This window comes from Oryctolagus cuniculus, chromosome 7 (genome assembly GCF_051225735.1).
Source record: "Oryctolagus cuniculus isolate XC-2025 breed Fujian yellow rabbit chromosome 7, ASM5122573v1, whole genome shotgun sequence".
Taxonomy (NCBI): Eukaryota; Metazoa; Chordata; class Mammalia; order Lagomorpha; family Leporidae; genus Oryctolagus; species Oryctolagus cuniculus.
Window position 1 is genome coordinate 3,406,968 of NC_142873.1, and position 19,608 is coordinate 3,426,575.

The following is a 19,608-nucleotide window of genomic DNA, read 5'->3' on the forward strand; positions in this document are numbered from 1 at the left end:
CACAACAGAATAAGGAATAACCACAGAGAGGAATGCCAAGGAGGAGGGGCATGGAGTGGAAACAAAAAGAATGTTCAGAGAGCAGGAGCGAGCTAGAGATTCCCATCTAAATAATTGTTACCCAAGAATTAACAGAAGATGATAGTACAGCAGTAAGACTATGACAAGACACATGGAGGGGTCACAAAAAGAGAGACGTTGTTAGGAAGAAGCCACCGGATTTAAGGTCACAGGGAACTATAAAGTCTAAAGACAGCATTTCTTAGTATTTGTTTCTGCCTTACCAACGAAGAAAGTCATGTACACCATTGAAAAGCAAAGAATGACGTTAGTCAGCGTATTGCTAAAAAGGTCAGTCAATATGAACTGGATGATTCTTGAACACCAGTATCCACATATTGTACTTCCAAAGATGTCCAAGATGAGTCCCATGACTACGTGCAACTCTAAAAACAAAAGAAAATGACAAACAAAAGAAACTGAGATGTAACTTTGGTGTCTTGTTTATGGCACTTTGTCACTCCCCCTCTTCACAGAGGAACGACACAGGACCCTGCGCTGTTCTTTGGTCTGCTCGGCCCTCCCCGGGTTTGCTGCTGGTTCTTCCCGGGTTGGCTACCGTCCCTCCACCTCCGTGGAAGGGCAGTTCCCCCTAGCCACTTTCCCCACTTCCGCGGGGGAGAGGCACACCGCCGGCCGGCTCTCTCGGGGGCTGCTCAGGTGTTCCTTCTGATAGATGTTCCTGGTGCATGTTGTCTCTCTCCTCCTTTATAGTCCTCTTCCGCCAATCCCAACTCTGCTACCCACATGCCGAGTACGCTGCTCTCCTCCAATCAGGAGCAGGTCCTACAGTTTATTGGTTGAACTGGAGGCAGCTGTGTAGAAGCTGTTTCCTCCTCTCCCAGCGCCATATTGTGGGAGAGCAGATGCATAGAATAAGTCTTAATTCCAGTAACTTAGTCTAGTCCGAGTTGCTCCCCACAGCACTTCAGCCTGCTCTTGAGAGTTTGAGCTCTTCAGCAGAAGAGTGTCCCATGAAAGGGCTGGCAAGAGAGGCTCTCTCCGAAGACCCTTCCCCTACAGCCTACAGCTGGGCCTTTGTCCATGGACATCAGAGTTAAATATCCCCTGGGAGGCAGGCAGGAATAACAAACATGAGAACCCTGTGACAAACGGGAAAGTGAATGTCCAAACAGAAGACATCCAAATTCAGGTTTTTTTTTTTTAATAAACTACAGCAGGAACAAGAAAACCACATTCAAGGTTCCTGCCAACCTGCAGTCAGTTTGTGACCTGTGCTCCCAGCCCAAGAGAATCTGGGAAGTGAATAGGAGAAATTTTCACAATAACTAAGGACACCAGCAGTAGTGAACATCAGGGCAGTGCCAAATGACAGGGTCCTAACTGACAAAAGTCGTCCCACTCCTAAATGTCTACACCTCTCAGAGAAAAGCACGTCATACTTCTCCTTATCTAATAATATCTTTTCTCCTTTTCAAACTTTAAAGTTTATTTTCATTTTTATCTGAAAGGCAGAGAGACAGAGACAGAGAAAGATCTTCCATCCACTAGTTCATTCTCTGAAGCTCACAATGAGCCAGAGATGGGGCAGGCCAAAGCGAGGAGGCTGAAACAACCCAGGCCTCCCCCAGAAACATATTAAGAGGACGCCTTTTCCTCCCTCATTCTGTGATTACCACCACCATCCCCCACCCCTTACTTGTCTACTAGTATCACATCTGGAAACCTAGCAAGGAAACACTGTCCATATCCTAGTGAGCTTTAGCCAATGGAATCCAGTGGTCACTTTGAGGGCCTGACTGGTCAGTTCTACATGAACCACTCTGCTTTCACCCTCACACCCAAATCCAGGGTCAAGCCTATTACCAAGATCCACTCCTTGAGATGCAGACTGACCCGGGAAAGCAGTAAATCCGAGCCAGTGATCAATAGTGTGTGTACACGCATGCATGTATGCACAGTGAAGGAGGTGAAAGGGAGAGTCTCTCAACATGTAAGAAACACAGAGCTGAGAACTGTTTTCTGCTACCTGATACAGCATGTTAATTGATCCAATAGTAAAACAGGGAAAGCTGTAAAATCTAGACATCTTGAATGCACTTTCATTTCAATAAGAATGATTTTAGAACACACACAGATCCAAAACATTCTCCTACCTCTAAACAGAGTAATGTGCATTGGGCTGCTCCGAAAAATTCCAAAAAAAATGGCTGTGAAACCACAAATGACCAGTGATTCTCCTCTAATGATATCAGTATACATTTTAGAGACTCCTGGAAAAAGAAATAAAAAGCATAATTAATGAAGAACATGAGAATTATGCTGTCACACGAGAAACAGGAAAAGGACTAGACCAGGAGAGAAGAAGAGCGCAGCCTTGACTGGCGCGCTGTTAGACAGCTCGGTCACCAGCGCTGAGCCTCTCCTTTGTGCCTGCTGCTTCCCGGATGGCAAAGGGACAGGGCAGTGCCCGCTTCGTGCTGCCCAGCGCCGCACTTGAGTTTCAGAATGAGACAAATGCTCCACAGGCACAGCGTGTGGCTCGAATAAACAAGAAGCAGACTCCAGAAGAAACTCGTTTTAGTCATACATACAAAGAATGGCTCAGCAAAATTCTACTCCTAGGTTTTCACAAAAGAGAATTGAAAATACATGTCCCCGGCTGGCGCCTCGGCTCAATAGGCTACTCCTCCGCCTTGCGGCACCGGCACACCGGGTTCTAGTCCTTGTCAGGGCGCTGGAGTCTGTCCCGGTTGCCCCTCTTCCAGGCCAGCTCTCTGCTGTGGCCAGGGAGTGCAGTGGAGGATGGCCCAGGTGCTTGGGCCCTGCACCCCATGGGAGACCAGGAGAAGCACCTGGCTCCTGGCCTCAGATCAGCGCGGTGCGCCGGCCGCAGTGTGCCAGCCGCGGCAGCCATTGGAGGGTGAACCAACGGCAAAGGAAGACCTTTCTGTCTCTCTCTCTCTCACTGTCCACTCTGCCTGTCAAAAAAAAAAAAAAATCACTAAAAAAAAAATACACGTCCCCACAAAAACATGCTCATGGAAGGTTTCTAACAGCGTTGTTCATAGCAGCCAAAATAGGGAAACAACTCAGTGTCCATCAGATGTTGAGTCGATAAACACATTCTTCCACAGAAAGAAAGAACTTAGCAATCCACTTTACAGCACGGATGAACCTGGAAGACCTTACAGTAAGTGAAAAAAGCCAGACACAAAAGCCACACACAGTAGTAGTCCCTGTGACCTAGTTTTGCTCTCCACAATTTCAGACACCTGCAGTCAACCGTGGTCCAAAAATATTAAATGGACAATTCCAGAAAAAAATTCATTCATTTTAAATAACTTACTACAGTATATCATTATAATTGTTTCATTTTATTATCGGTTATTATTGTTAATCTTTTATTGTGCCTAATTTATAAATTAAGTTTTATCATAGGTATACATACACAGGAAACATATTTTTAAAATTTATTTTATTTGGTTTGACAGACAGAGTTACAGAGAGAGGTAGATACAGAGAGAGAGAGGACTTCTAACCACTAGATCATTCCCCAAACGGCCACAATGGCCGGAGCTGAGCCGATCCAAAGCCAGGAGCCAGGAGCTTCTTCTGAGTCTCCCACGTGGGTGTGGGGGCCCAAGCACTTGGGCCTTCTACTGATTTCCTAGGCCATAGCAGAGAGCTGGATTGGAGTGGAGCAGCCAGGAGTTGAACCAGCGCCCATAAGGGATACCAGTGCCACAGGCCAGGGCTTTAACCTACTGTGCCACAGCGCTGCCCTGGAACAATTATTAAGAGTAAACTATCATCTGCAGCTTCAGGCATCCACTGGGGTCTCAGAAGGTATCGCTCACAGAAAGGGACATGACTATATTGTATGGCTCTATTTATATGAAGTTTCCAGAATATACGAATACATAGAAACCAAAAATAAATTGCCAGGGGCTCGAGTAGGTCAAATTCCACATCCAAATTTCCATCTGATGCCATTTTACTTTGGCCTAAAGGACTTCCTTTGGCATTTTCTGTAGTGCTTTTGAATGTCTAAGATAGTCCTTATTTCTCCATCATTTTATTTATTATTATTATTATTTTATTTAAAAGCAAAATTTATTTAAGTCAGAGACTTCCTGGTGGAGTGGCCAGGAGCGTGGCTCCAAGAAAGGCAAAACCCAAAGGAGCTGGTGGTAGTGGGGTCTTTAAGCGCGATTTTGGGGGGAAAAAAAAACTTAACAATCAGTTACAAGGCAGGGACAAAACCCATCAAAAGACTTGATCTGCTGCTGTGGCCCGGGAGTGCAGTGGAGGATGGCCCAAGTGCTTGGGCCCTGCACCCACATTGGAGACCAGGAGAAGCACCTGGCTCCTGCCTTCGGATCAGTGCAGTGCGCCGGCTGCAGCGCACCAGCCACGGCAGCCATTGGGGGATGAACCAGAGGAAAAGGAAGACCTTTCTCTCTGTCTCTCTGTCTCTCTCTCTCTCTCACTGTCCACTCTGCCTGTCAAAAAAATAAAAAAAAAAAAAAAGACTTGATCTGTAATCTTATTTAGTCTTATTTGCCGAGAGATGGGATACGTGATACGTAACTTGTTTTTGCAGTAAACCGTGAGCTCAGAAGGATGGAATAGCAGCTCTTTTGCTATTCTCATGGTAAAGCTGGAAGCTCCCAAGCAGTGGGGCAGGCACTTTGGCCTTACTGAAGATAACTTTTGGAGGAAGCAAGCATTTTGCACTCACAGTTTCCACTGGGACCAACCTGATTGCTTATTAACCTGTCTGACTCCTCACATTCTCTCCCCCAAAAGAATGGACCCTAACTTCTGTTAGGGGGTATGGGACAACTGACTGTGCTGGCTTCTTCAAGCTGAGTAGGGGCAGAGTAGAGATCAGCAGTAAAGACAGGGTTCTGGCAGGAGGTTCACCTTCACTTTCAAAGATATTTTGCTTGGGGCCAGTGTTGTGGTGTAGTAGGTTCGAGTCCCAGCTGCTCCACTTCCTATCCAGCTCCCTGCTAATGTGCCTGAGAAATCAGCCCCTTCACCCCCATAGGAGCCCCAGATGAAGCTCCTGGCTCCTGGCTTTGGCCTGGCACAGCCCCGGCTGTTGGCCATCTGGGGAATGAAACAGCAGAGGGAAGATCTCTATCTCTGTAATTCTGACTTCCAAATAAATAGACAAACCATTTTTTAAAAGAAGATGTTTCCTTGATTATAGAGATTTAAAAAAAAAAAAAAGACTTACTTATTTGAAAGTTAGAGTTATACAGAAAGAAAAGGAGAGGCAGAGAGAGAGAATGAGAGAGAGGTCTTCCCCTTGTCTAAATAAGCTCGAAGTCAGTGAATTCAAGAGGCTTCCGTAGCCTTGGAAACTCATGACTAGAGCCTAGGGAGATTTCTGACGCCATAAACAAGAGTGTCAAATTGTTAAGTCAACAACAGGAGTCACTGTGTACTTACTCCTCATGTGGGATCTCTGTCCTTAATGTGCTGTCCAATGTGAATTAATGCTATAACTAGTACTCAAACAGTATTTTACACTTTATGTTCTGTGTGGGTGCAAACTGATGAAATCTTTACTTAATACATACTAAATCGATCTTCTGTATATAAAGATAATTGAAAATGAATCTTGCTGTGAATGGAGTGTGAGAGGGAGAGGGAGATGGGAGGGGTGCGGGTGGGAGGGAAGTGTACAAGTGGCCCGGGAGTGCAGTGAATAACTGTACATTCATTCAAGAAAAACACAATCAAAGGAATATCCTGCTTCCTCCTGTCTGCAGGAGAAGTGAAAGAGACCCGTCCGACATACCGATGGTTCTCAGGGAGTTCACGGAGTGAAGAGGGTCTGTAATTCCCAGGATGATGCTAAACAGGAGGCAAGACTGCAGATCCCACGAATCGACATTGAATTTCAGGACCACATAGCCAATTATGATGAATGCTGTAGAAAAGCTGATTAACCCAGTTAGCAAGACCTGTGAAGCAATGCATGAACACATATTGAGTAACATCTAAAAATGGCAGGACTGCATTGATGCTTGTTCAAAGAATCAGATATGGGTTACATGTACACAGCTCCTCTGGAAAATAAGCTTTTAAGGTGGTCTAGCTTAACTGCTACCTCCGAGAAACCACCTCAAACCAACAGAATTCAGTCTTACTGTTGAAAAGATCAATTCAACATCTTGTTGCTATTTCAGTTAAGTAACTCTCATTATCAAAATGTTCTAAAACAATGCTTCCGTATAAAACATATCCTAGTTTCTTGAGTTGAAAAAAATTATTGCTGGCGTTATCATGCACAGCATATGATTCACACTTGAACAGCAAAGAACTAAAATATTCAGGAAAGAGCCCTCCTTTACCTTTTACCAACCTTTACTAAGAGTGAGGTCACGAAATGCTGAGATCAAGTGACTTATTTACTGTTCTCTAGTTTCTTTGAACACATTATTTGTGCCCAAGTAATAGAAAATGTTTATTTTCCAAAATTATCACTCAGGAAAAAAAGTACTATGTTATCCAGTCCTTTTCTTATTTTCCCTGTTTTTGTTCTACTTTCTATGAGGTTTCCAGGTACCCACAACTTTCCTCTTAAACCCTTTTGTTGAGTTACTTTATTTCAGATATCATATTTTCACTTTTCAGGACACTTCTGGCTCTTTATATCTTTTTACACCATCATGATCTTACTCCTTATTGTTTCTGTAAGTCTATTAGTTATATATATTTGAGAGTCTTCTCCTGTCCCTTACTTTTACTCAGAATGAATGCTGATTTTTATCAAATGTTTTTTCTATATTTATTGTGATGTCACGTGGCTTTTCTTCTTAAATCTCTTAAGAACATTATGAAATTCTTTAATGTGAAAGTAACCTTATATTTCTGATATAAATATAACTTGATGATACTTACTTAAAGCTTTATTTATTTAGGAGGCAGAATTACAGAGAGATAGGGAGTGCAGTGGAGGATGGGCCAAGTCTTTGGGCCCTGCACCCCATGGGAGACCAGGATAAGTACCTGGCTCCTGGCTTCGGATCAGTGTGGTGCACCGGCCGCAGCGCACTGGCCACGGCAGCCATTGGAGAGTGAACCAACGGCAAAGGAAGACCTTTCTCTCTGTCTCTCTCTCTCACTGTCCACTCTGCTTGTCAAAAAAAAAAAAAAAAAAAAACCACTAGAGGAATACAGTTAGAGCAATGCGTAATGGTAAATGTATAACTTTAAATGCATGTATTAGACATTATTAAAGATAAAGTAACTTGAGGCCGGCACTGTGGCGCAGCAGGTTAATGCCCTGGCCTGAAGCACCAGCATCCAATATGGGCGTCAGTTCAAGAGCCGGCTGCTCCACTTCCGATCCAGCTTTCTGCTATGGCCTGGGAAAGCAGTGGAGGATGGCCCAAGTCCTTGGGCCCCTGCACCCACACAGGAGACCTGGAGAAGCTCCTGGCTCCTGGCTTCAGATCGGCACAGCTCCTGCCATTGCGGCCAACTGGGGAGTGCACCAGAGGATGGAAGACCTCTCTCTTTTTCTCTCTGCCTCTCTCTGTGTAATTCTGCCTTTCAAATAAATAAATAAATCTTTAAAAAAAAGTAACTGGAGAGAAACTAAATTTGAGGAACTGATACAGAGCACAACAAAGATAAAAAACATGCAAAACAATATATGAATACCATACTATTTAGTATATGCTTATAAAAACTGTCTTCATTGAGTTATACAATCATACCCCTTAATAATATATCCTTCTTTCCTCAATTTATGATCTTTGTCATGAATCCCACATTATTGATAGCAATGTATCCACTCCTGCTTTTCAAAAAATAGTATGTATGTGTGTATATATATATTTACATATGAAGCATATATGGCAAAATATTAACAATTGTTAAATATAAAATAAATTAATAAAATGAAATAATTTAACATACAACTAATGAGAATTCAAGACTGAAATAGGAGTATGGAAAATATTTCAGAGATAATGACCAAAATGTGTTTACAGTCAATAAAATACATTAACCCTCAGATTTGAGAAACACAAAACTCCCAGTATGAATAAATAAAAAGATAGCAACACTCACGAACATCATAGTGAAACTACAGAACACCGAAGAAAATGACACAGTCTTAAAAGAAAGAGAAGACAGGTACTTAGCAAAAGAATGACAATAATATTGATAACCATTTTTTCAAAAACAACAATGAAACTGCTACTATTCAAATTGAACAGAAATAGCACCTATCTTCTCAATAAATTGGGGGTTTTATATGCTCAGGTAATCGTTAAGTCCAGAATAAGCAACTTCACAACGGTATGCTGACGCTAATCACCTCCTACACCCAGGTTCTTCTTTTTTTCTCCTTTCTGAACAGCTGTCTTTAAGTGTGCATCCTCATTTTCACTATCTCAATCCCAGAATGAACCCTCCTCTTCCAGCCCACTAGAGGGCTCCAGGCAGACAGAGAGGTGGAAGTCAAAAACCACACGCCAGCTGATCGGGCTGCCTTATGGAGCTTTCTAAAAGTCTTATTTAGCAAACTTTTTTTTTTTAACTTTTATTTAATGAATATAAATTTCCAAAGTACGATTTATGGACTACAATGGCTTCCCCCCCATACCTTCCCTCCCACCCACAACCCTCCCCTTTCCCACTCCCTCTCCCCTTCCATTCACATCAAGATTCATTTTCGATTATCTTAATATACAGAAGATCAGCTTAGTATACATTAAGTAAGGATTTCAACAGTTTGCTCCCACACAGAAACATAAAGTGAAAAATAATAGATGATTTTTTTTAAATGATGATGAAATCAGATCAGACCTATTGTCATGTTTAATCCCAATGAGAGTCAAGTTGGGAGTTGATAATTTCTTTTCTTTTTTTTTTTTTTACAGAGGATCAGTTTAGTATGCATTAAGTAAAGATTTCAACAGTTTGCACCCCCATAGAAACACAAAGTGAAATATATTGTTTGAGTACTCGTTATAGCATTAAGCCTCAATGCACAGCACATTAAGGACAGAGATCCTACATGAGGAGTAAGTGCACAGTGACTCCTGTTGTTGACTTTACCAATTGACACTCCTGTCTATGGCATCAGTAATCTCCCTAGGCACCAGTCATGAGTTTCCAAGGCTATGGAAGCCCCTTGAGTTCTCCGACTCTTATCTTGTTTAGACACGGTCATAGTCAAAGTGGAGGTTCTCTCCTCCCTTCAGAGAAAGGTACCTCCTTCTTTGAAGACCTGTTCTTTCCACTGGGATCTCACTCACAGAGATCTTTTGCCAGAGTGTCTTGGCTTTCCATGCCTGAAATACTCTCATGGGCTTTTCAGCCAGATCGGAATGCCTTTAGGGCTGATTCTGAGGCCAGAGTGCTATTTAGGACATCTGCCATTCTATGAGTCTGCTGAGTATCTCACTTCCCATGTTGGATCACTCTCCCCTTTATTTATTCTATCGGTTAGTGTTAGCAGGTACTAGACATGTTTATGTGCTCCCTTTGACTCCCAGTCCCTCCACCATGACCAACTGTGAACTGAAATTGATCACTTGGAATAGTGAGATGGCATTGGTACATGCCACCTTGATGGGATTGAATTGGAATCCCCTGGTATGTTTCCAACTCTACCATTTGGGGCAAGTCAGCTTGAGCATGTCCCAAATTATACATCTCTTCCCTCTCTTATTCCCACTCTTATGTTTAACAGGGATCACATTTCAGTTAATTTTCAACACTTAAGAATAACTGTGTATTAATTACAGAATTAAACCAGTCATATTAAGTAGAACAGACAAAAAAACTACTAAGAGGGATAATGTATTAAGTTGTTCATTAACAGTCAGGGCTATGCTGATCAAGTCACTGTTTCCCATAGTGTCCATTTCACTTCAACAGGTTTCCTTTTTGGTGTTCAGTCAGTTGTCACCGATCAGGGAGAACATATGGTATTTGTCCCTTTGGGACTGAATTTAGCAAACTTTTATACACATTTCACCAGCCAAAGTGCCTTCAGAGGCTACTATAGCTGTCAAGGATGTGAAAAATATAGTATTTTACAGTGACCTACTGCTATAACAAGAATTGTAAGTTTCTGAAAAATTGTAAGTTTCTGTTGGTGAGAAAGAGAGCAAGAAAGCACGTTGGGTAAGCCATCAGCAGTGTTAGAAGTGTCTGGGCCGGAGCCACGGCTCACTAGGCTAATCCTCCGCCTGCGGCACCAGCACCCCGGGTTCTGGTCCCGGTTGGGGCGCTGGATTCTGTCCCGGTTGCCCCTCTTCCAGTCTAGCTCTCTGTAGCTCTCTGCTGTGGCCCGGGAGGGCAGTGGAAGATGGCCCAGGTCTTTGGGCCCTGTACCCACATGGGAGACCAGGAGGAAGCACCTGGCTGCTGGCTTCGGATCAGTGCAGTGTGCCAGCCATAGCGGCCACTTGGAAGGTGAATCAACAGAAAAAGGAAGACCTTTCTCCCCTCTCTCACTGTCTAACTCTGCCTGTCCAAAAAAAAAAAAAAAAAAAAAAGTGTCTGCCACAAAAACAGAAATACAACGTAAAACTTCTAAACAAGTAAAAGGTACAAGAGAATACAGAAAAGTGAATCAATTCAAGTGACTAAAAAAGAGAATAGGGAAAAACAGATAAAGCACGGTATATACAAAATATAAAATGTATGAGGAAAAACCCTTATCTATTTATTTGAATTTTAATTTATTTTAACGCACATACAGTAGCAGTGGCTCTTTCGGCGTTCAGTTATGTGAGTTTGGTATATGTACGTGCAGTCACATGATGACAACCAAGATGAAGAGACAAAACAAGATTAATAAGAGAGCTGTCACTCTCCAAAATTTCCTCAGGTAGTAGTCAATTCCTTCCCTTGCCGCAAGACCCTGATAATCAATGATTTTTTTTTTTCTCCAGACCTATGGTTCTGCTTTTCCTAGAAGGTCTGTGAATGGGACTACGCATTAGGTACACTTCTGAGTCTGGTTTCTTTTTCCCAGAAGAATGCATTTTAAATTCCCCCACGTTGTACCTGTAACGTTCCATTCCTTTACTATCAGAGTAACACAGTATTCCCATATAAGATGACCACACTGGTTTCTTTCTTCACCACTGAAGACTATAGGAGTTGTTCCCTGACTTTTGAGATTATGAATAAAGTTGTCATAAAGATTCACATGGAGGTAAGTTTTCACTTCCCCTAGATAAGTACATAGGACTGGGATTGCTGGATCATAAAAGTATATGTTTAACCTTTAAGAAACTCCTAAACTGTGTTCCATATGGTTTTGCATTTTCACCAACAATGCATAAGTGCTTCGAGTTCTCCGCAAGCTCTTCAGCACTTGGTGTTACCACGTTTGCTGCTGTTGTTGCCAATCTAACAGGCGTGTTGTGGTAGCTCATTGCAATTTTGTCTCTCCCTAATGACTTAGGATGCCTGTATTACAACACATCTTCCTTGTTGTCTCAAATCTGTTTAAATCTTTTACCCTTCTAAATATATTTCTAATCAGTATTTAAAAATTTTTTCCATTTATTTTCATTTTATTTGAAAAGCAGAGAGATGGAGAGACAGAGACTGACAGAGAAACCCAAAACCTGCATAATCCAGGCCGGGACATGCCAAACCCAGAGCCAGGAGCTCAGTCAGGGCCTCCCATGTGGGTGGCAGGGACCCAAGGATTGAGCCATCACCTCCTGCCCCCCAGGTGTGCACTAACAGGAAGGTAGAACTGGAAGCAGAGATGGATATGGATCAGGCACTCCAAGTAGTGTCTTAACCACTGCACCAAATGCCCATCCCCACAATAAGATTCTGGATTAAAACTAGTGTAGTTTTTTTTTTTTTTAATAAAGAAGAGATTCTCAACCTGAGTAAAATAGCAAACTATACCTGTATGCTGTCAGAAAGAAATCTAAACATAAGAACACAAAAAACTTGAAAATAAAAGAAGCAAAAATTATAGCAAACAAACACTAGCCAAAAAAAAAAAAGTTGATTATAACTACAGTACTACAAGATAAAATTGACTTACGACAAATCATATTGTTTGGGATGAAAAGGTAACCAAATAGTGAAAAAAAAATTAACTGGGAAATAATACTGTGGGCACTTAATCACAACCTCTATTTATACAGAGTAAAAACTGACACAATTACAAGTCACTGATGAATCCACAATCATGGCGAAGCTTGTTAGATTCAGTTGAAAACAATCTTGGCAAACATATAAAAGACTGAACCTCATACTCAAAAAAACCCTGCTGTACAAATTTATAGTCCTGTATTAAACAATTAGAGAACATACATTTCTGGAAAATAAACAGAATACTTGGGAAATGTGATCATGTATAAAGCTATAAAGCAAATCTCCACAAATCACAAAAGTTGATATACAAACCACATGCTCAAATTGCAATGTGGTAAGAAAAATGATAATAAAAATTTATAATTGGAAAATTTAAATAACTTCTAAATAATTAATGAGTCAAAAGAAAGCATAAAAATTTAGAATTAAATTATAATCAAAAAATAAAAATGTGTAGGATGCAGCTAAAATAAATTGCATGAAATATCAAATATTAAAATATCAAAAAAGCCAAAAATCAATCAAATAGTATTATTTAAAATGTCAGAAGAGCAGAATAAAAATCAGAGAAAGTTAATGTTACAGGAAATCAAAAACAAAATAATCCAACAAGCAGGAAGAAGAAAAAAAAAAAAGAGAGAAGGCACAAATAAAATAATTTTAGCAGTAAAAACAGGGGCAAATCTATGGATACAGTGGAGATGGAGTCAAGTGTGGGCTAGCATCCCGGTTCTGCCACTCATCAGCCTTGCTTGTGAATTCTGACATCGGTTTGCACAATGGAGAGATTTCTTCACGTACATGGTCACAGTGGTCACTCAGTAAGTATTAGCTCCATTCCCCTCCTCTCAATTATTTTTTAGCTAGTAGTTCTGCAGAATGAAGAGAGTATAACAACTAAAAATAGAAGGGTTTTGAATTATTACTCTTTTGTATAGACAATAATACTCTCCATCAACATGAATAGCAAAAATCGACCATAATTTGTTTTAAAATGTGTTGTTACCTGCCAAATTATATTCTTGAGTATATAAAAGTCCACTTCAAGGGCAGCCATAAATATAATTATAGGCAAAAAATAAGAAAAAAGTGAAAAGCTTGGTGTTCTTAGAAGAGGGTAGACAATTTGGTGCACCTAAAATAACAAAGGCAAACAAGAAATTAGATTACTGCCATTTTCAAGTACTAGAAACTAGGTTGATGCTATGGCAACCAATTTAAAATTTAGAATATTCTTATTTGCAATTAATGAGAGATTATCTCCTGGGGGTTCTATGAAGACTGCATGATTTACCTGTCTAGGTGGGTTATATGTATAATCCTCTATTCACCAGAAAATTCTGTGAGTTATGGCTACATAACTCATTGTTTGTAGTATATAATCAGTGTTCTCAAAATTTGGTATGCCTATAATTGATGATTTCTAAGATGATTTCCACTGATTCACAAAATTTTTTAAAGATTTATTTATTTATCTGCAAGGCAGAGATACAGACAGAGATGGAGAGAGGAAGAGACAGAGAGAAATCTTCTATCTGCTGGTTCACTCCCTGTCGGGGACCACGCAGCATGTGACCTCTTAGTTGAGAGACAGGGCTGGACAGGCCAGACCTGATAGTACTGATAACGCAATCTTGTGTGACCTTGTGCCTTAAGGCTTTGTAACCTCTCCCCTACTTGCATTAGCATTGCAGCTACAAGATAAGCCCCTCCTCCTTCCCCCTCCCGATACCCTGCCTCGATGATATATAAGTGTGTGGTTGAAAAATAAAGTCGCAGCTTGATCGGCACCTGTCTTGCTGCCATCCTTGTGTCTCCTGTCCCTTTCATTTCTCCTTCTAGGTGCTCGGCCCCAGTTGCTGTCCCGCGGGACGGGACAACTCCCCAAATGGCCACGATGGCTAGGGCTGGGGCAGGCCAAAGCCAGGAGCCAGGAGCTCATTCCAGGTGTCCCGCATGGGCGCAGCGCCCCAAGCACTTCCACTGCTTTCCCAGTTGCATTAGTAGGGAACCAGATCGGAGATGGAGCAGCTGGGACTCAGGCTGGTGCCCAGACCGGATGCCGGCACTCCAGCCGGAGCACGGCACAGCCCCTCACAAAATTTTTTTATTTGTGAGATACTTATTTTAATTTGTATTACATTGGGCAAAGAATCTTACATAGATGTTTGTTGTCTTACAATCATTTGCTTAGGACTTTAAAAGCTTTCTACTGACAGGAAAATAATACTTAGGGCCGGCGCCGTGGCTCACTAGGCTAATCCTCCGCCTTGAGGCGCCGGCACACCGGGTTCTAGTCCCGGTCGGGGCGCCGGATTCTGTCCCGGTTGCCCTCTTCCAGGCCAGCTCTCTGCTGTGGCCCGGGAGTGCAGTGGAGGATGGCCCAGGTGCTTGGGCCCTGCACCCCATGGGAGACCAGGAAAAGCACCTGGCTCCTGGCTCCTGCCATCGGATCAGCGCGGTGCGCCGGCCGCAGCGCGCCGGCCGCGGCGGCCATTGGAAGGTGAACCAACGGCAAAAGGAAGACCTTTCTCTCTGTCTCTCTCTCTCTCTCTCTCTCACTATCCACTCTGCCTGTCAAAAAAAAAAAAAAAAAAAGGAAATAATACTTAGAAAACAGTATGGTTTGTATATTTTGGACATATCATGAAGGCTTTACACCGATTAATAGAAAACACAACAATGATTGACGTGCTGCAGATATTCTGTCCTAAAAAATTTATTCTGAGCCAATCAATTGGGTAACCTTCATTACTTAACAATCTCTTTGGGTCTCAACTTCCCCATCTGTGAAATGGAAATAGAATGCCTATTTTCACTGTGTTGCTGCACGAACACAAGAGCTAATATGTTAATAAACTAATACAAAGCACTAAAAAGGAAGCCTGGCACATGGCAAATACGAGATGTTAATAGTAGCAGCAGCAGCAGCAGTAGCAGTAGTAGTAGTAGTAGTATTTCAGAAGACTGAGAAAAGCTTTTACAATCCATTTTAAAAATTCAATTAAGAAAATAAAAGGATGGGTGGAGGTAATGTACTATGATCACATTGCTCTGCAGTTGAAAATAGGAGTTAAAACCAACTTGAGACATTGATGAATTTTTCCATGTGTCTATATTATATGTTATATAATGTATGATTTACATTCGATACGGTAGAAAAGAGTAATCACACTTAATCACAAAATTAACTGTTGGCTTTGGTGACTAGGGTCTCTACAAGTGTTAAAGAAAATGGCAGAGAAGCCAATGTCATGTACAGGCAAGAAAAGAGCAAGTTTCCAAGCGCGCGTGATGAAGAACCTAAAAACCAAATAAATCTTCCTCGCTTCTGGATCACTGACGTATCTGAAGCTGTCCTAACTTATGTCCCCTTTATTGTGTGGCCTTTCATTTTTAAAAATTTTAAGGCCAGATGAAATTTTTTGAGTAGGTCTTCACACACACACACACACAAAATACTCCATACATTCAAAGGTGGTAGAGTGAGAGTAGACCTTCTTCTGGGTATTTGTCCTTTAACTTACTCTCCAATTTACAGTACCTCAACCAAATGGTAGGCCAGTTGTCCTATCACAAATCCTGATAGAGAAAGAATCGTCAAGACAATGACTTCTGAATTCTTTAAACATATCCTCAAAAACCCTAAAAAATATACAGGTAAGTGTTAAACATAATTTCAGAATAGTTTCATTAACATCACTGTGTCTAGCTATTTAATTTTAACCTTCCTCTGTGACGTATCATTGTGAATGAGTGATCGACCAGTTATAAATGCTATCTCTAATTATAAGACACATGTAATGAAGCACCTCTCACAGATGAACTTGGGAAATATTGAAACTTCCAGTCTCCCATTTGTTCACCTACTGACACGTTAGGATCACTGTATGAGATTCTTACCAATGGATCTGATGATGAGAAATTATGAAAAGCCAAACTTCATATCTATATAGTATATCTTATATTGATAATACTCATTCTAAGCTAGAGCAACATATTTTGTAATATTCCTTAGATCCATAAATACTTTTTTTTTTTAAAAAAAAGGCTTACTTGTTTATTTGAAAAGAAGAGTGGCAGGGAGAGACTCCATCTACTTTATCCATCTACTGGTTCACTCCCCAACTGCACACAACAGCCAAGGCTTGGCCAGGCTGAAGCTGAGAGCCAGAGTCCATCCAGTTTGCCCATTTCTGAGCCATCATCTGCTGCCGCACAGGTGCACTAGCAAGAAGCTGGATCGGAAGTGGAGGAGCTAGGACTCTATATATCCCAGGCACTCCAATATGGGTTGCAAGTATCCCAAACCATGGCTAAGTCCACCACACCACAAGGCCCAACCCCAGAAATACTGACCTCTGATTGTATGGGGAACAAAATGGCCTTTCCCATAAAAGTGACACACTTCCTTGTCTTGAACTCTCTACTCTATCCAGTGTTATTCAGTTCACTCCCTCCAGAGAAAATATATAGACTGTTATGATCAGGGCAAGTCATTGGTATCCCAGATTCTCCATTTCCTGTCTTCAAGCTGCAGGTCAAACCAAATCAGTATATATCTATGCATACTTTTTATGTATAAAAAAAGAAACGTTCACACTATTTCTGCAGTGCCCTTTTTTTTTCTATGAAAGGATCTAGAACTGCTGAAGCTCATTGTCATCAGCACCTTGTGGTACCTAAATGCACCAAGGTCATTAGTAAACATTTCACTCCCTAATATAATGGGTAAAACTAAAATAGTTGTTTATGTGTACTTGGTTCTTGTTTGTTCCTTAATAGCCTTCCTAGTTCCAGACAGAATTCTAAACTAGCTTACATTTCCCCCACATACATTTTTCAAAAGGGGTCTAGACACTGTAGTCACTAGCATCGAGTCGTGGAATAAAGCACATGTGTGGTGGACAATGTGAATATTAGCCACTGAAATGCTGAACTCCTAATCATTATGTAAGAGGCCCTTATCTGCGGAGCCTTTTCCCTAATTTCCTGCTGGAGGATAGGTGGGTAGTTCATCTTTCCTGAAGAAAAAGCACATCAAAACCATGAGAAAGCAGACAAGATTAATGACGTCCATTATGTATATTGTGAACTGTTAGGTCAGGGCGCTCTCGGTCTGTTTGCCCAGTTGTCCTCCTATCCTCTCAGCTACCTTGATCAAGTTAGGCCTGGCCAGGCACGCAGCTAAGACTTGCCTTCCTCCTCACTACCAGGGAAACCTGGTCACACTGGGTAGCTCTACCCACCACTCTGCATCCTAACTGTTTGTTTGCCTGTCTCCCCACGAGAGGGCTTCTTGAGCTTAACAATGATCTTATGTGCCCACAAACTGTTACTGAATACAGGAGCACAGAATAGATGCTGGACTGATGGCATTTCCTCCCATCTTATTGTTTCACTGGGCCCCTTCTGATGTAGTTGTGAATGCTTTCTGCACGAGAAAATGTTCAAGGAGTAGAGGAGAAATGCATTTCATTAATAACCACCTACCTCCCAAGACAATAATGGAACACACAAGCATGGGGAAATGTTCCTTTTTGACAAGGTAGTCAGCTGACCTCCCACAGAGTAAATCGGGTCTGTTAACATCTTTCTGTGACCAGAAGGAAGAATTCATTTTTGCCACGGCTTTCCCAGATCTTACTTGGTGGACTCGTACATGTTATTACTGACACTCTCACTACAGCAGACTGACCTGCTACAAACACACACAAAAAAGAGAAGAAAATGAAACCTGAAAGCACCTAACTCATGTACACTCTTTCTACCTAAGAGCGTACCAGTCTTAGATCTTAGCACATCTCTTCCTGTCACAGGGCACACGTGAACTTCTCCTGTGCCTCCTGCTCTGAGAACATTTTATAGGCACATGACAGCAGTGTCAGTACACAAATATGGGAGAGGGGCTGCATGGATCGCAGCACCTATGCTTACGCATTATCCATTAGATGATGTGTTTGCCTTCCCTAGAAGACAGGGAGTTGCTCAGAGGTCAAGGGTGAATGCTAACTTTCTTAAGTCTACGTGCATGGTTTATGGCCCAAGAAAGGCTCTCCATAAATGCCAGATGAGCTGAGCTCGTTGTAGGGGAAGCAGCAAGGATAAATGTCATGTCCCTCATTCTCTCTAGCTGCAAATCACTCTGGAATTTCATTTTTCCTCTCTGCCCACTTCAAACCCAAAATGGCCAGTGAGAAACAAGGTCAAAGTAGTCACCCCAGTGAAAGTCAGGAATGAGACAGGGGCAAATAAACCTGAACACAACGGAAAAGGCGAAAGCCGAGGTTTGAACACCTAAGTGTCTGAGTGAATTAGAAAAAGTCCCCGTCCTCGGAGCAATGAACTTGATGCTGGTGCACATGGCTTGGCACGTGACCAACAGGCTGAATTTCAATACCACTCTCACCTGGTTCCCTGGTACAGGACGCAGGCTGCACAAATTAGTAGTAGTTCTGAAAAGGATTTGGTCCAACTTATTTTTCCTTGCAGTCAGCCTTAACCTGAAAACTCCTAGAGGTTCCTAAAGTATCTCCATTAATATTTAAAGCTTTTCTTGGGTCCTATTTTGTACTTGTTTGGGTCTAAAGGTCACAATGATTTGAAGCAGACAATATGCCAGAAATGAGATTTAAAATGTCACATCTTCAAATCATGTCACTTGTCCCTCAACAAACCTTTCAGTGCCCTGGCAGCTTCAAACCCTGCTTCCTACTTGTTGATGACCCTCAGACAGGTTCTTCAACCTACCAGATCAGAGGCACATTCTTCCAAACCTAAGCTGATTCAGAGTTGAAATCAAGATAAAAGCTCTCAAAGTCCCAAAGAACGATATTCAGCTCTGTGTCTGTTTGCCAGGAACAACATCACCAACTGCTATCATGCCAAGAGCAATTTTCATGCTTACTTCCTATTGGCTTCTGGTCAACCTGCTTTCATTCTGATTGGCCACATTCACAATCCCCACCCCCGATCCAGAAGAAGCCAAGTGATCTAGTTCCAGGGAAGTTTGTATGTCTCAATGCCTAAACTGGGTCTACACCAGCAACTGTTTTAACTGATTTCTTCTGCATGACATAATGACATAATAGTTGAAATAATAAAAGATATTAAGCATGTAGACAAAATCTCCTTCTGTCTATTTTATCTACATACAATCTCTTTTTCTTATGCCATTCCTATTAGGTTCAGCCATTCAACATGGACCTGTCTCCTCTCTTTTGCATTCAACCTTTTCCATTTCCTTTTTCTACCTTTTCCATTTCCTTTTTCTACCTCTCCTTCCTTTTCAGTGTTTCTCACACCCATCTTCCTCCAACTCCTCTTAGTCTTTGACTTCTTGTCTTTAATTTGAAAACAAATGCATCCCAAATTCTGTGATGCCTCAAATCTAATCACTACAAACAAATATAGCATAAATGCTAAAAAATGATCATTAATTCTCAATTTATCTGTTACTTTTCAAAGAAGTTATTA

General features: G+C 41.6%; 1 protein-coding gene across 1 annotated transcript in view; it reads right to left on the reverse strand.

The window, feature by feature from the left end:
* The window catches only part of SLC9C2 (solute carrier family 9 member C2 (putative)), an 83,529-nt gene extending 64,535 nt beyond the window's left edge, over positions 1–18,994 (reverse strand). The window contains exons 1-7 of the mRNA XM_017345618.4: positions 18,883–18,994; positions 17,626–17,833; positions 15,677–15,777; positions 13,139–13,267; positions 5,837–6,002; positions 2,178–2,294; positions 285–446 (exon numbers count right to left, since the gene is read on the reverse strand). Coding sequence (XP_017201107.1) covers positions 285–446; positions 2,178–2,294; positions 5,837–6,002; positions 13,139–13,267; positions 15,677–15,777; positions 17,626–17,752 — 802 coding nt within the window. The 5' untranslated portion in view covers positions 17,753–17,833; positions 18,883–18,994. The remainder of the gene's footprint in view (positions 1–284; positions 447–2,177; positions 2,295–5,836; positions 6,003–13,138; positions 13,268–15,676; positions 15,778–17,625; positions 17,834–18,882) is intronic.
* Between the last annotated feature and the right edge of the window lie 614 nt (positions 18,995–19,608).